This window comes from Lissotriton vulgaris, chromosome 7 (genome assembly GCF_964263255.1).
Source record: "Lissotriton vulgaris chromosome 7, aLisVul1.2, whole genome shotgun sequence".
NCBI lineage: Eukaryota > Metazoa > Chordata > Amphibia > Caudata > Salamandridae > Lissotriton > Lissotriton vulgaris.
Window position 1 is genome coordinate 1,721,664,554 of NC_141695.1, and position 14,983 is coordinate 1,721,679,536.

Consider the following 14,983-nt stretch of genomic DNA (forward strand, 5'->3'; position numbering starts at 1 on the left):
AAGGTTCGTCTTCACTGTCCTGGGTTGCGGGATGGCTGAGACATGTTCTCATTCTTTTCTTCTCTTTTGCAGAAGCCCTGCATAGCTTGGTCAAGCAGCTCAGTCAAGCTTTCAGTTATGACGATGGAGTCCACCCAGGTATGGAGCAAGAACCCACACAAGGGGCAGAGGAAGAGGCTGAGCAGTCCTTGACACCCCTGCTGAGGATGGAAGATGAAGGTGGGAGACTTGTGCAGGAGACTGAGACGGGGGAGCAGGCCCCAGACCACATTTCAGAAGCTGAAGAGATGGCACCAGGCCAAGAGCCTCTGGAGGCTCAGGTTGAGCAAACCCATGAGACACTAGGGGTTTCTGACAATGAGTCAAGGCATCAAGCGAACGGGATCTCTCCAGAGGAGGTAGAGCTGGCAATGGGCCTTTTGCGATTGGCTGACATAGGTCTGCCAGCTGAGGGCACTGGGCAAAAGGACTTGCCAATCCTGGAAATGGGTTTACCACCTCAGAGCTTGGACATCTTGAAGCAGGCAGACTCTGGACTACTAGTTGAGGAAAGTCATTACAAAGTCTCAAGAGAGGAGGAGATGGAGTTTGCCCTCGGCCTTTTGAGGCTCGCAGATGTTGGCGACACAGTTAAAGAAAGAGGGCCAGAGAATTCTCCAGAGGAGGTGGTGGCTCACGCTGAAGGAATATCTGAGGTCACCAAGAATTTCACTGAGATGCCCAACTCCCCAGCAGAACCTATTGTGGAATCTGACTGCATGAATAACTCAGAGGAGTATCCTAAAGCAGAATGCTTGAGAAGTGTGCACTGCGATGTTCCATCGGAGGTCCAGATTAAGACTGAAGCCATGCCGAGGGTCCGTCTTCTGTCTTCGCCTGCCAGCAGACCCACAGGTGAGTTTGATTTCTGTGATCTGGATCTTTTTGGTAGGTGAGGAAAGAATGTGCTAACCTACTTTTTGAAGTAATAACTAGTATTTCTGCCCAAATAATTTTTTTCTGCGCATCATTTGTTCAGCATCACATTTAAAAATTATGACCATTTTGTGCTTTGTCTGGTGTCTCAGAATAGTATCAGTCTTTGAGCCTGGAGATGCCACTTTTTAATAGGAATCAGATATTGTTCCTTACTGTTTTGCAGCATTTCTCTAACATTTCAATAGGATCATTAACCCTTTAAATCGGTGTAAAGCCCCCCAACTTGTTTTTACAACTGAAGCCTAGTGTTGCTCAGCTATGATGAATGGAATCCTCCTTTTCAAATGTGTTAAGGGGTCATGAACTATTTTCCTTTTGAGTTGTACCTTATATGGTGGAAAAATGTCTATGGTTAGTTGTCAATCACCCTGCGCATGGTGTTATGGTTGTTTGGAAACTGGCAGCTCATCAAGCTTTGCATCAACAGAATTCCTGGAATCAAAGATGATCTCCTCTGCTTTGCCCAGTGCATCAGGCGTTCTTTTGGCATAAATGAGTCTTTATTTAGTATTTTACAGAGAATGTTTAGTTCTTTCCTACCTCAATCTCCCTGTGAAAAGACCATCAACTTTACAATAGTACTCTTCCCTGTCGACGAGAACTGCACCAGTTTGCAAATTCTCCTTTTTATTCGTAGTCTCGCATTTTATGAAAGGTGCTTGGAGTTGCATATTTACAGTCTCGCTTGCAAATCCTCAGCTCTACCTTGAATCTTCTGCTTCAAATGCAGATGACCATGTCTTGGTTCTTTTTGGCCAGGGGTAGTCATGCATGATTGGAGCCATTCCACTCCACCCTGTTCAGTGATGTCATCTTTCCCAATTAAATGGGCTATATGCCTTCTCTTCATAATATTTGGGGTTTAAGATTTTATCTGTGAAAGGAAATCTTTTTTTCGATCCTGTCCTTTGGAAGAAATTGGCTTTTTATCTTGCATCAGTTTTAGCTCTTCACTTGGGCATCTTCAGATTTGAAGTTGTGGTTAGATCATATCTGGTGCTGGGCAAAAGAGATGCAGACATCTGCAGCCATTAAAATCCGAAGGGAGTCTCACTCAAGCCTTGAAAAGGAAAAGCTGTATTTATCCGAACATGTCCTTCAAGGCACATGAAGAACTGATGTCTTGTGAAATCAAGAGCTGTGATGTTTTGAATGATCCATTAACATTTCTGAAAAAATCTTTTTGCACTCCATTTGCTGTATGATGCTTAACCATTGTTTAATTAACATACACTGGAAGTAGATGGACCTGAGTCTTTTTTTCTGCTGTGAAGGAGCCTTAAGAACGTGAAAACAATTGTATACCAATTTGTTACAGCTCTTTTTTGAAACTTCTTTAACTCATTTGTTACAAATTATTACACAAGAAAATGTTTATACTGTCATCAGTCCTAACTCTTGTCATTTACCAAGTGGTCGTTATTCGAGTAGCCACAAAAAATATCCATGGACACGAGTTCCTCTTAAAGTCTAGTCATTTCATCCTTTATGAAAATTCTTAAATGTATTTAATATTTCTTTCATTAATTCATACATAAATGTTTGGTCAAACACCCTTTAAACAGTAGATGTAGATTAAGTTAGATGGTTCTAGTTGAAAACCTGTTCTTATAAAGGATGGTTGCTCTACATTTGGTGAAAAACAGATCCGTAATTCTCATTTGTTTTAAGTGCAGTTGGGTAGTCAAGTTAATATTGACACAATCTTCCAAGTTAAGATTGTTTGTGGGATTTTGTGTTATTCTTGATTGACTCCTCTGCGTTGGAGGTGTGGGGGTGGCTTCATTAATTTGTATTCTATATCTTCAATACCTGGTGTAGTTACTTTAGTTTCCTGTTATTGTTTAAAATAATGGGTAAGTAATAACAGTTTTGGAAATGGTTTTCACAAGTCTTGTGCATTGTGTTAACTAATGGTTTTCTTTTATTGCATTTTGAGGATGTCGACTTCCTTATATTAATGCTTTAAATCACCTAAGTATTTGAAAGGGGGATTCTTTTGGATTGTTTATACTAACGACTCCAGACTGTCTTTTACTTAATGTCTCCTTTCCGCTGCCCTGCTTGTTCCAACAGGTGTCAAGGCACTCAGGCAGAAACCACGAAAGGCAACTGGAAAAGGTCTTACAGGACCAGCAGGCCACACGCGGTCCCCTTTGAAGATCCTTGGAGACGATAACTCCCCTAGCAATGTAACGCATAGACAGGTAAGACTTGGAACACACCTTCGACCTGAAACTGGAACCTGCTGCTTGTCATTTCAAAACCAGTATGTTGGGTATGGCGTACCCAACCTCTATCCTGCAGCCTGTGCACATCATTTTCAAGAGGCGTCCTCTCCAACACCCTCCGCTCCTCCCACTTACACAGGGGATTGCACCTGGCTTAGATATTCTCTTTTTAAGGCTGGTGAATATGCAGGTTTACAGTCTTGAGACTTCTCTAGAGGCATTTGGACATGTTGCCTTTCTTGTTCGACTAAAGCTATAGTTGACTTAACAAGTCCTTATGTTCCGCAAAAGGAGAGCAGGCACCAATCCAAGCTTAAGTTAACACCTCCAAGAAAGAAACTGGAAGTGCAGAGGCTATCCACATATCCATAAGACAATGAGGTAGAGATGATAGTAGCAAACCTTCTGGGAGATGATTGGTCAGTCCTGCTGATAGGTTGAGTATAAAATGGAGCCTGATGACAATGAGGTGTCCTGAATCTGGCTGTATTTACAAGGTGATGTAGAAGTGCGAGTCTCTGAGATGGATGACACCATAACCAGATTTAAGATTTATTTTTACAAAACTAATGTAGAAAACCTGGTGCTCAAAAGTGAAGACATGAGGACATAGTGAAGGTTCGCTGAATAAGTGTTCCATGACACACTGAGAAATTATTCCTAATATTCAATGTTCACAGAGCACACTGTGCACCATCCAAAAAAAAAAAGTCTGCAATGCAGGATTGTAATTCATATTCAGAATCTCTTTGGGGATAAAAATGCCATTCTGCATGATATCCGGGCACTTGCTTCCTACAGTATGGAATAACAAATCTATACATTTCTGGTCTATATCTAGAATGTCACAAAGAATGCGAAATCCTGTCAAAGTTTGACTGAATGGTTCCAATTCCTGCAGATTTTGTCTGGGACGACAGTTGCACCTGGCTCTTTCCAGTGGCATATGCGCCCAGGATGGGATGGTGGGCGGGAAAGGAAGACCATAGATTTTGAAGACTTGAGTCTATATTAAGAGGAAGAGTGTCGGTGACTGGCGCAAATAGACCTGCAAGCTAGATTAAAGAAGCAGATCAAGACGATGGTGCGGAGGAGGATGTGGTGGATAGATTCACTGAGAATATGTGACTTTAATGAATCTTTGAGTATGGGTGAAGGTAATTGTGAAGTGCAACATTAAAATGATTTCATTTCTCATCCTCATCCAGAGAGCTGCTAAGAGTGGCATAATGCAACTCTTGTGAATGGTACTGTAACCACCTTTTTGTGGTCTTACAGACCCATCTACCCCTTAGCAGGGTTATCAGTCCCAGGTGTACACCATATCCCCAGTAGCTCTGATCTCTTAACGATGAGGTTTGGATAGAGCTCAAGAGGACCATGTTTTATTTTGCTTAATGGTTGTAGAAAAACAACCCGAACCAATTAGGAGAGTTGATTTAGCCACAGTAAAAAATAGCTTTGGGTGTTAATGACTGCAAAGAAATGTTATACCTTTTAAATACCATGCACGCTGCCTTGTGGATTAAAAGGGCTTTATATTGGTGACTTATGTTTCAAAAGGAGGTGTGACCTGTAAAACCGGTTTATTCTCACAAGCCAAGTTGCAGTTTATACACCGCTACAGTCGGGCTTCACCGGGTAGGCGCGATACAATGTTTGTACTGCAAATGTAGTTTTTGGCACAATTGGTGCTGCAATCTACTAGTGGCAGCTTGCAGGATATGGGTTCGTTTTCTACCATATAGGCAAGTTAAATATACCAATTAGGAGTATGACTATTAAACCATGTTATCCCTTTCCGTGTGTGCTTCGGCCAACGCACGTCGCAAGCACTACCCGGCTAGTGCTGCAGAATTCGCGCTGCAGTTAAGGAGTTGAGGGAGCACAGGTACTTCAATAGTGATTAGCAGAGGTAAAGTGCACAAAGTTCTAAAGCCAGCAAAAATGTACAGCCCGGTAAAAGGAGAAAAGTGTATGGTGACCGGGTGTAAAAGACATATGTGCTACAGTACATTAACCTGCATGTACAGACATGGTAGTACAGAGCTGTTTGCTGGATTTACTTTTGTGAAGTGCTTATAAACATTTTTCCAAAAGAAGGTAAGGACTCCTAAAAGCCATAACTCTTGTAGACCTTTCTTAAAGAAAATACTAAGCTAATTTCTGGGGACGATTCAAAATTAAGTCCTTTCTGAACTAGGTGGAGGCTCTTGTGTCCCGTGATACCATGGTTCCTGTTGAAGGGAGACACATGACCAAGGAGACGTTTGAGAGTGCTAAGTAGGTTGCACTCAACAGGAAATGTTTGCTCACAATCTCTACTGGGGCCACAGCAAAACTCTAGTTCTATTCAGGTCAAAGTTTGTATTGGCTCTGATGGGCATAAGGTTTACATGATACCACTTGATATGTAGTGCGCCAATGTGCAGGTACAAAACAGCTGTTTTAATAAGTTGTGTCAATTTTGGTACTGTTGTGGAATGGGGACGGGGACACTTGGGAGATCTATAAAAGTGCAGTAGCACCCGCTTGAATATTAGTGTATTGTGGCACTGGATTTTTGACTTAATTCTTTTGCATCGCAGCTAAAAGACAACGTTGAGGGGTTGAATGTTGATTCCATATTAAATCTCCTATGAGGTTTGCAGGGATGAAGCCTCTTGTCCAATATATATATTGTGGCAGAGAATGAGAAACTACTCTCCATCACTTGCAGCACTGAATAATCTATGAAAATATTTTTGAGGATTAAAGGGTAGGCCACTGATCACGTGCCATGCCCCCCAGCCCACAAAAAGGGTGAGAGCTGTAAGCAGGAGGGTCCGTGATGAATGTCCAGTTACTGCATATTTATCCAAAGGCTGAGATGTAGCTTCCTGCAAACAAAATTGGGACCTTTAAGATCAGAACCCTGCCTGTTTGGATATGCTACATGCAAACCTATCTTCATGCTTATTTTGTTTTCTGCCACATGGAAAACATGTGCTCCCACACTTCTGCATTAAGATTGGAGCACACTCTGTGCATTACTCCAATACTCCGCATTAATAGACCTTAGAAGAGGCCTACACATTGCTATGCCACCATGAAATGAAGTAGGCAAACACTGTAGAAATGCTGCAGTTTAAAAGGTACGTTTTTAAGTTATCATGAAAAATGCACAAAATGGGAGCATGAAATAACTAGAATAGGAAAGGGCATTTATAAAGCACACAGCTACCTCCGCTGAGGTGTCCTGGCACTAGGGTGGAAGCCAACAGAGCAGAGCGAACTGGGTGCTAATCCCTATGCTTGAAAAGCCAGGTCTTCAATGCCTTTCTGAACTCCAGCTCTGAGTTCAACATGCCTAGGTGGAGAGGAAAGCCATTCCACCGGCGGTTCATCCAGATCTCAATGTTTTTTAGACCGTCTCTGAAGGAGTCAAAGACTGACGACGAAACATCTCTGAAACAAAACATCCTCTGGGTGTCATCCACGTAGGTGGATGTTGAAAAGTAGTGGCCTTAAAGCTGAGCCCTGAGGCACTCCACATCTGAGTGATTTTGCAGCGGAGATGAAGGGGTGGAGAAAGACTTGTTGGTCTCTGCCGTGGAGGGAGGAGGGGATCCAATCTAGTGCCGTCCCTCAAATGCCAATTTGCTTGAGTCTGTCAAGCAGGATAGAGTGATACACCGTGTCAAACGCTGCAGACAGATCTAGCAGTCCCAGCATGGCAGCAGAGCCTCCGTCAACCGGCCATCGGATGGAAACTGCAACTTCAATCCATGCTGATTCCATACTATAACCAGTGCGGAAGCCAGATTGAGAATCATGCAGCAGCTCATTGGTTTCTACAAAGGCGCCCAGCTGCTGATGGGACAGTTTCTCCAGTAGTTTTCCATAATTCAGCCAACAATACCTCCATGGGCACCATGGAAAATTCGGTAAACACCGTCCGTTTCTGGATAAGGCAATGGGAGTCGCCCTCCACACTGGGGCAGGGAGACTGGGAGAAAGGAGGCATAAATCTTTAAGATTTTATCCTCGAAAAAATTCGGAAGGCTGTTCTAAAATTCCAGAGAAGGGATAGTTGAGTGCGATATTGCAGTGGGTTTAGTGAAAGATTTCACAATCCTAAATACTTCCCTGTAAGAGTTTCTATCACTCGCAATGAGGGCAGCCAGGAAGTCTCTTCTTTTGTTGTGAAGTACTTTATGATATTTACAGAATAACTCTGAAAGAATATTTATAAATGACTATTCCAGTCAATCAACCAGGGAGTTTTAAACGCACTACTCACCTGTGAGGGTCTCGAGGTGCTGGGGGTAGGGTGGGGGGCAGGTCTTGAGAGCCTTCCTGAAGGTGTTCAGGGAGGGGGCGCATATGATGGTGATGGGGACCTTGTTCCAGGCATTGGCTGCGATATAGGAGAAGGCTCTTCCCCCTGTTCTGGCTCTGTGGATGTGTGGGGTTTTGGCGAGTGCGAGGTTGGTGGAGTGGAGGTTTCTTTTAGGTATGCGGAAGGTGAATCTCCTGTTGAGGTATTGAGGTCTTGTGTTGTGGAGGCATTTGTAGGCGTGGGTGAGTATCTTGAAAGTAACTCTCTTCTCGACGGGGAGCCAGTGGAGCTTCTGTAGGTGTTTGCTGATGTGCTCAAGTCTGGGGATGCAGAGGACGAGTCTGGCTGCGGTGTTCCGCATCATCTGGAGCTTGCTAAGTAGAGACGTGTTGATGCTGGCTCAGAGGACATTTCTGTAGTCCAATCTGCTGGATCTGAATGCATGGATGACTGTCTTCCTTGACTCTGGGTGGGTCCATTTGAAAGTCTTTCAGAGGGTGCTGAAGCAGCTGGATGCAACTGCGTTGGCCTGCTTGCTCATGGAGAGGGAGGAGCAGAGTATGAGGCCGAGTTTTCTGGCGTGGTGTTGCTCCATGCTGCCTGGGTGGTTATATGTACGAGGACTTCTGTCTTCTGAGTTGAGCTTCAGGCAGCATTTGCTCATCCAGGATGCGACGCCCCGCCTTCCTTCATGGAAGTTGAGTCTGGTGGTGATGAGGTCCTTGGTGAGTGAGAGAATGAGCTGGGTGTCGTCGGCATAGGATACTATGCTGAGGCCGTGCTGTCTGACGATGGCGGCAAGTGGGGCTATGTAAATGTGGAAGAGGGTTGGGCTGAGTGATGATCCCTGGGGTACTCTGCAGCTGCTTTCTGTGGGTTCGGAGAGAAAGGGTGGCAGTCTGATTCTTTGGCTTCTGCCTGTGAGGAACGAGCGGATCCAGTCAAGGGCGGTTCCTTGTATGCCGGCGCTGTGTAGTCTGGCGGCGAGTGTGCGGTGGTAGACGGTGTCTGATGTTGCTGACAGGTTGAGTAGTATCGGGGCCCCAGCACGGCCTTGGTCAAGGAGGGTGCGGATGTTGTCTGTGGTGGCGAGTAGGGCGGTCTCGGTGCTGTGGTTGCTGCGGAATCCGAATTGAGAGTGGCCGAGGATGGAGTTGTCTTCGATGAACATTGTTATTTGTGCGTTGACGGTCCACTCGGCGACTTTTGCAGTGAAGGGAATGAGAAAGATGGGCTGGTAGTTCTTGAGGTCCGTGGGATCTGCTTAGTTTCTTGAGCAGGGGTCTGACTTATGCTTGTTTCCATTCGGGGAAAGTGCTGGTCATAAAGGTGGCGTTGATAGTGTCGTAGTTCTGGTGTGATGACGGCTCTGTGGTAGATGTGCGGTGGGCAGGGTTCCGTAGGCATCTCGTTGTTTCACCAGTTCGGCTCGAGGCGTCTACAGGTGCATCCGGCTTCTTGGAGGTCGGTGATGAACCAAGTGGATTTCCAGGGGGCTGTCTGTCTGAGTTGTGTAGCGGGCGAGCTTGTCTGCGCAGCTGGAGATCCAAGTGTGAAGTCCCCTGGCTGCGAAGATGAGATTAAGGGTGTGTCCTGCCTTGTGGGTAGGTGTGGTGACCAGTTGTTTCAGTCCGATGTTGGCGAGGGTGGCGGAGTTGTGGTTGCTGGGGTTGTCGAGGTGGAAGTTAAGGTCTCCGATAAGTATGTTGTCCATGGAGGCGATGGCATGGGGTGCGATGAGGTCGGTGATGGTATGGTTGCAGGGGTGTCTTTAGGTGAGGGTGCCGCGGAGTGTAGCGTTGGGGCTGATCTGGACCTGGAAGCGCAGGTGTTCGGCGGCAGAGAAGGCGTTGCTCGAGGTGGCGAGGCGAAGGGGGTTTTTGTGCGCGATAGCGAGTCCTCCTCCCGGGTTAATGGGGCGGTCCTTCCTCTGGGATGGCCACGGTGATGCCGGGAGCGGAAGAGGTGTTGGTCCAGGTTTCTGTAAAGAAGGCAATGTCTGGTGAGAGGATGTCAAGGAGGTTTGTTCTAGATCTCAACGGTGAGGAGGACGCACTTCAGGGCATTGGCGGTGGTGAATGTCTGGCGGCAGGAGAATTGGCCGTGGGTTGTTTCGGAGTAGACTGCTGGCAGTTTTTGTTCCTTCCGGGATGGAGTGCGAGGAGAGCGGCTGCATCGTAACAGTGGATGGTAGGGGAACCAGGGGTTCTGGCGCAGGTCGGGTCGCGCAAGGGTGCAGATGGGCTTGCTTTTGGCGCACCCACTGTGCGCGTCAACTCATCAGTAACTGTTTAATGGGGGCAGGACAAGCAGCCGGGAGACTGGAACCGGCAAGTGGGGGGGGATGCAGCAGCGGCAGGGAAAAAGCAGACGAACAAGGCCCAAACAGCAAAACCACAATGACGGCACAATCGCAGCAAGTAGAGAAATGAGGCACAATCAGTAAAACTGGCGCGATTACAGTTTAGGCAGTAAAGCAGGCCGAATCAAGCAGGAGAAACTGGCCCAATACCGGGCCTGGGGCAGCCTAGAACACCTCCTCCTGGAGGTCCTAGGAGTCAGCGGCGGCTATGCAGACGGAGGAGCTGCTGGGGAGAGGGCAGACCTCTGGCCAGTCGTTAAGCTGGTAATGCTAACGCATCAAGCTTGGTCCAACTTCACAAAACGACCTGAGGAAAATAGAATGTTTGCGTTGATGCTACTGGCGAGTAGAGAGTGTTTGAACTTTCCAGAGCCAGCTTGATGAAGCAGGTTGTCATGGCTTGGATGTGACCAAAAGCGAAAAGTGATTAGAAGCTTACTGGCGAGGACTTGAGGGGGAACCCGGTTGTACCAAAGGAATGCTGGTTTTAAGTTGATCAGTATAAATTGCACCGAAAGACCCATTTGACACTTCAGACTGTAGCTAAAAAACAACCCTGAGAGACCCTGGTCCAGCTGTTCAGATTGCTGGTTGACAAATACTACTGAGATGAGAATGTAGGTCTGTTGACCAAAAAAAAAATGTTAAACTTACCTAGCTGGAAGACGGAATGAAGAACAAAAATACATCTTTAGAGTATGAATAATGATTGCTACGAGGGCATTGATTAGCATTGGTCATTTATTTTCTTTGCATGTGCTCTTTAAAGAAATTGATTTAAAGTTCCTTTTGGAACGTCAGGCGGATATCAGCTGTTCTCTTGGTGGTGGTGTTCATTACGTTCCTTTAGCCTAGGGATGGCCTGGGTCCCTGCCCCCCTCCCATTTCTTCAGCTCCGGACGTGTGATATCCTGCCTCCTGCTTTGGTGACCACCATTGAGGTGGATCGTTAATCTGCCATTTAAGCTGAGTGTACTATGTCTGACCGCCTTATGGATAAAGCAGCTAGGCTTGAAGGTGATGGGGCTTGGAGATGGAGTTCAATTCCTTCAGTCTTATAGCAGTGTGGTACAAATTGTCCATTCCTTTGAGATCTACAGCACCATGTTTGTTACCTTCCTTACGTGTGGAATGGAGTTGAGCATTGCCTGCGTCCAGGTGATTGGGAGGCGCAAGTTGTATTGCTGCCTTGAAGTCCGTTTCGGGATTGAGAGCTGATGCCATGTGGTCTTGGTTTCTGTACTGTGCTCTTTGACGGAGAGGTCTGTATTGATGGGGAATCAGTGACTTTTTTTCTTTTTTAATAAGTTGACCAGTTGGACTGTGTGGTGCTGTGGAGATTTGTTTAGCCAAGTAGGTTCCGGTTGGATTACTGAGCTTATATCTGAGTTTCTTTGGTGCTGTTGGTCAGCGGGAGAAACTATTGCTCCTATGCTATATATATATATATATATATATTAAAGGCTCTCATAGCGTGATGACTTGCTCCTCAAGGCGTATCTCGCCGCTTGCTACTGGGCTGTGACACAGAAAATGTAAACTATGTTTTTAAGGAGGCTTTTTTAATGTGGAGAAGTCAGAACGTGCAAATATGGAGGGGATGCTTGTTCCTGTGAACTGAAGCGTGGTAAGAAAAAGGTGGCCCTCCCCCCCCCCCCCCCCCCCCCCCCCACCCAAAAATGGCCGTGCGGATATGCAGGATCTTGAGAAATGCCTTCTTAGCAAACCTGAGTGAACTGGAGGGTTGGCAAGGAAAAAGTCTGGAATGAAGATGGGTAGTGCGTGTCTGAGAGCTTTATGGGTCAGACAACAAAGCTTTAAACTTTTCCTGATGGGCAACCAATGTAGACCTTTTAAGATAGGTGCAGAGGCAGACTGAGAGGGGAGGTTGCGTATTCGGCGTGCTGCCGTATTCTGCACTACCTTCAATTTGTTTAACAGAGTGTCATTAGCTGCCACAAGTAAAGTGTTGCCATATTCAAGGTGACTTGTAATAATGCCTGGACCCAATGTCTTTCTATAAGTTGAAGGAAGGCAAGGTAAGACTTTTTTCTTTTTTTTTCTTTTATGAGAAGGTGCATAGTGGCGAGGCAAATTTCTCTCATATAGCTAGCGAACCGAGACTAATTAGTTCCAAGTCCTGCCCACGGGAGATGAGAAGTTGGGTATCCTCTGCATATGATACAGTTTTGAAGCCGCATGATCTTATGATTTTTGCATGGGGACTATATAAATATTGAATAATGTTGGGCTCGGGTAGGAACCTTGTGGAACTCCTTCGTTGACTGGCAGAATTCAAGTTTTAAGTGAGTCTAAAAAGATCGATTGGAGTCGGTTGTTAAGGAAATCACTGAGCCAATATAGTACACTGCCATATATCCCTGCGTCATTCAATCAGTTGGTCAAGGTTGAATGGGGGACCGTCTTGAAAGCTGCAAATAGATCTAATAATACCAACATAACGAGTACCTGCATCTAGTGACATTCTGACGGTGTCGCTGAGTGGCGCTAGTTCAATCTCTGTACTATGCAATGCTTGGAAACCCGCTTGTGAGGAGTCCAGGATTTTGTGGCCCTCCAAGAAGGCAGCCAGTCGCTTATTTCAAGTGCTTTTCCTAACGCAAGAAGCTAAGAAATAGAACAATAGTTAGAATGGATTTGTTGGTCGGCAGCACGTTCTTTTAGGATAGGAGACACTTGAGAAGACTTCCATTCTGCCAGAAATTTGGCAGAGGCGAATGATAAATTATAAAGAGTCATCACTGAAGGCGCGATAGAGTGGGCAAGGTGCAAAATATTCCTGAAAGGTCACAAGTCTGCAGAAGATCCAGGTTTCACATGAAACATCATATTCTGAACCAGTTCCAAAGATCATGGTTCAAATTTTTCCAAAGTATTGGCGACATTAGGTGAAGGCTGGGTAAAATCAACTACATCCTCCTCCTGGTCATGGTTGAGTGGAAAATGAAGATCTATAGCGTTGCTTCTACCTAAACCTTAAGGACAAAAACAGTCTTCCAGCAATGGACTCCTCCTGTTTTTGCGTGTTTGAGGTCGTGGCCTGAGGAGATTTTGAGGTGGAGTTGTCTAAATGGTGACTAAGTTTTCCTCAATAGGGCCTGCTGATGATGAAAAGGAGGTACTGGGATGGAAATATGATGCTGATCGTTTTGTGGTGGATAGGTGAAAACGTTTATCTGATTGCTTGTGACGTGGACTTTGGCACAAGGAGAAGGCATGGCTTCTTGAGAAGTGCAAACCCTTGGAAACCCGTGTACGCAACAGGAGTGAAGTAGAGGTATATCTTGTAGTCTGGATTTTATGACACAAGTGTTGGGACTGAGAGCCTTCAGATTGCAAGGGGGGCAGCTGAATGTGTTTGTTCGCTGATGAGAACTCGATGAGGAGATTTAAAAATGCACTCTGGGATTGGTTTAGCCTTGGATTCTTGTTCCAACTGCAGAGATCTGTCACCCAACATGTGAAGGCTGTCTCAGCCTACCGCTTTTCCAAGTTTGAAATAGCACAGTAATTGAGCTTTGCATCTTTCCAAAGGTGCAAGCCCTTCAAAAACTAATCGCTATACAAAGTCTTTTTAAAATGTTTTTCTTTATTTTTATAGTGATCTAGCATTATTAATAGTTAATCGCGTCATATATATTTCTCAAGTAATACACCATATTTTATTTGAAAAATGTATCATGTTAATGTAACTTGGCCTCTCTTTTCTGCTATTTAGGGTTTTAAAAAAGATTTTAACAATTTCCCATTGTATTCCTCTTTCAGGTGAAGAGGCACCCATTGTTGTCAGAGAGTTCAAATGAGCGTCTGGAGTCCACTAACCGGCCCCTGAAGCTGGTCCGCAGCCGGGAGGATGTCCACAACAAGGAAAATGCGCAATACCCCATGGTGGACAATTAGGAATTGCTGCCATATAGGGGTGGCAGATCTGGGAGCATGTGGCAGACGCCCATCCACCTGATCCTACTGGGGTTTGACCACCTTTTTTTCTGGATCATTAGTCTGTCTCTGAGCTCCACCTGCACCTCAGAGTTGTATAGCTACAGGATGCGATCTCTTGCCAGTATACTTGTGCTTTGTTCATGGCAGTCGCAGTGCCCTGAGCAGCATCATGTTACGTCCTTTGTAAATAATACATTTGTTCTGTAAATAGTCTTAATGTCCTCTGCATCTGTGGCTGGAGCTCTGTCGCCCTCTTTGGTTTTCCAAGCATTGTGTCCCTCTGATCTGGTGCTGTCTTTCAATGTGTTTCCTATTAACGAGGCCTCTGGGCGTCTTGGTCACCTGTGTTCTGTAAATTCTTCCCATACCCCCTGACCCATTTCCCCCTACAAACCAGCCGCTTCTCCTGACTGCTTGATTAGCTGTCGTTCTTTATTCCGTGAGCTATCTGAGCTTGTGTGTATAGTCTGTTCTCCTCTCTCATGTCCTTCTGTACATCTTTTTTTGCTGTCTTGCTTCACCCTCTTCAACCATCAGATTCTAAGTACCTGACATATTGATCACTTTATGTATAGTTCGCCAAGAGGGGGCACGTTTGTTCTTAAATGATTTGACCTATAACTTCTTAAAATTTAAAAAAAAAAAGCATTTTATGTATTGAAAATGTTGTTTTAGAAATGTCAATGTTTATGGAGACCACAAATAAAAGTAATTTTATTCAGACTAGCAATTGTATGCAGTGTTCACTTCGCACGGTGCAGGTTTGAACCAGGAGGTAGTTGAAAGGCACGCACACCCTTTCTCCATCCACTTTCATGAGATTTTTGTTCTTTCTTGGCGCACTGATGGCAGCAGAAGCAACTGATGTAGAATGGATTCCGGTTATTTCTGATTTCCCTCACCGTGCAGTGGTCTTTCACCCCAAAACATGATGAAAGACGACCTAGGTTGGAACAGTAGGGGAGCTTTAGGCCATATATTTGAGTAGATATTGTTTAGCTTATGAGACTAGGCTTGGTTTGAGGCCTATAATCCCCTACATTATATTAGAGGACTATTTGTATCCAATCGGTTATAAAGGAAACTCGTAGAACTTTCTGATTTACAAATCTCTTACTATGGCGCTGT

General features: G+C 45.2%; 1 protein-coding gene across 1 annotated transcript in view; it reads left to right on the forward strand.

Moving 5' to 3' along the window:
• The window catches only part of CDCA3 (cell division cycle associated 3), a 30,842-nt gene extending 16,263 nt beyond the window's left edge, over window positions 1-14,579 (forward strand). The window contains exons 4-6 of the mRNA XM_086932926.1: window positions 73-894; window positions 3,055-3,185; window positions 13,679-14,579. Of these exons, the coding sequence (XP_086789052.1) occupies window positions 73-894; window positions 3,055-3,185; window positions 13,679-13,813 (1,088 nt within the window). The 3' untranslated portion in view covers window positions 13,814-14,579. The remainder of the gene's footprint in view (window positions 1-72; window positions 895-3,054; window positions 3,186-13,678) is intronic.
• Window positions 14,580-14,983: the final 404 nt, after the last annotated feature.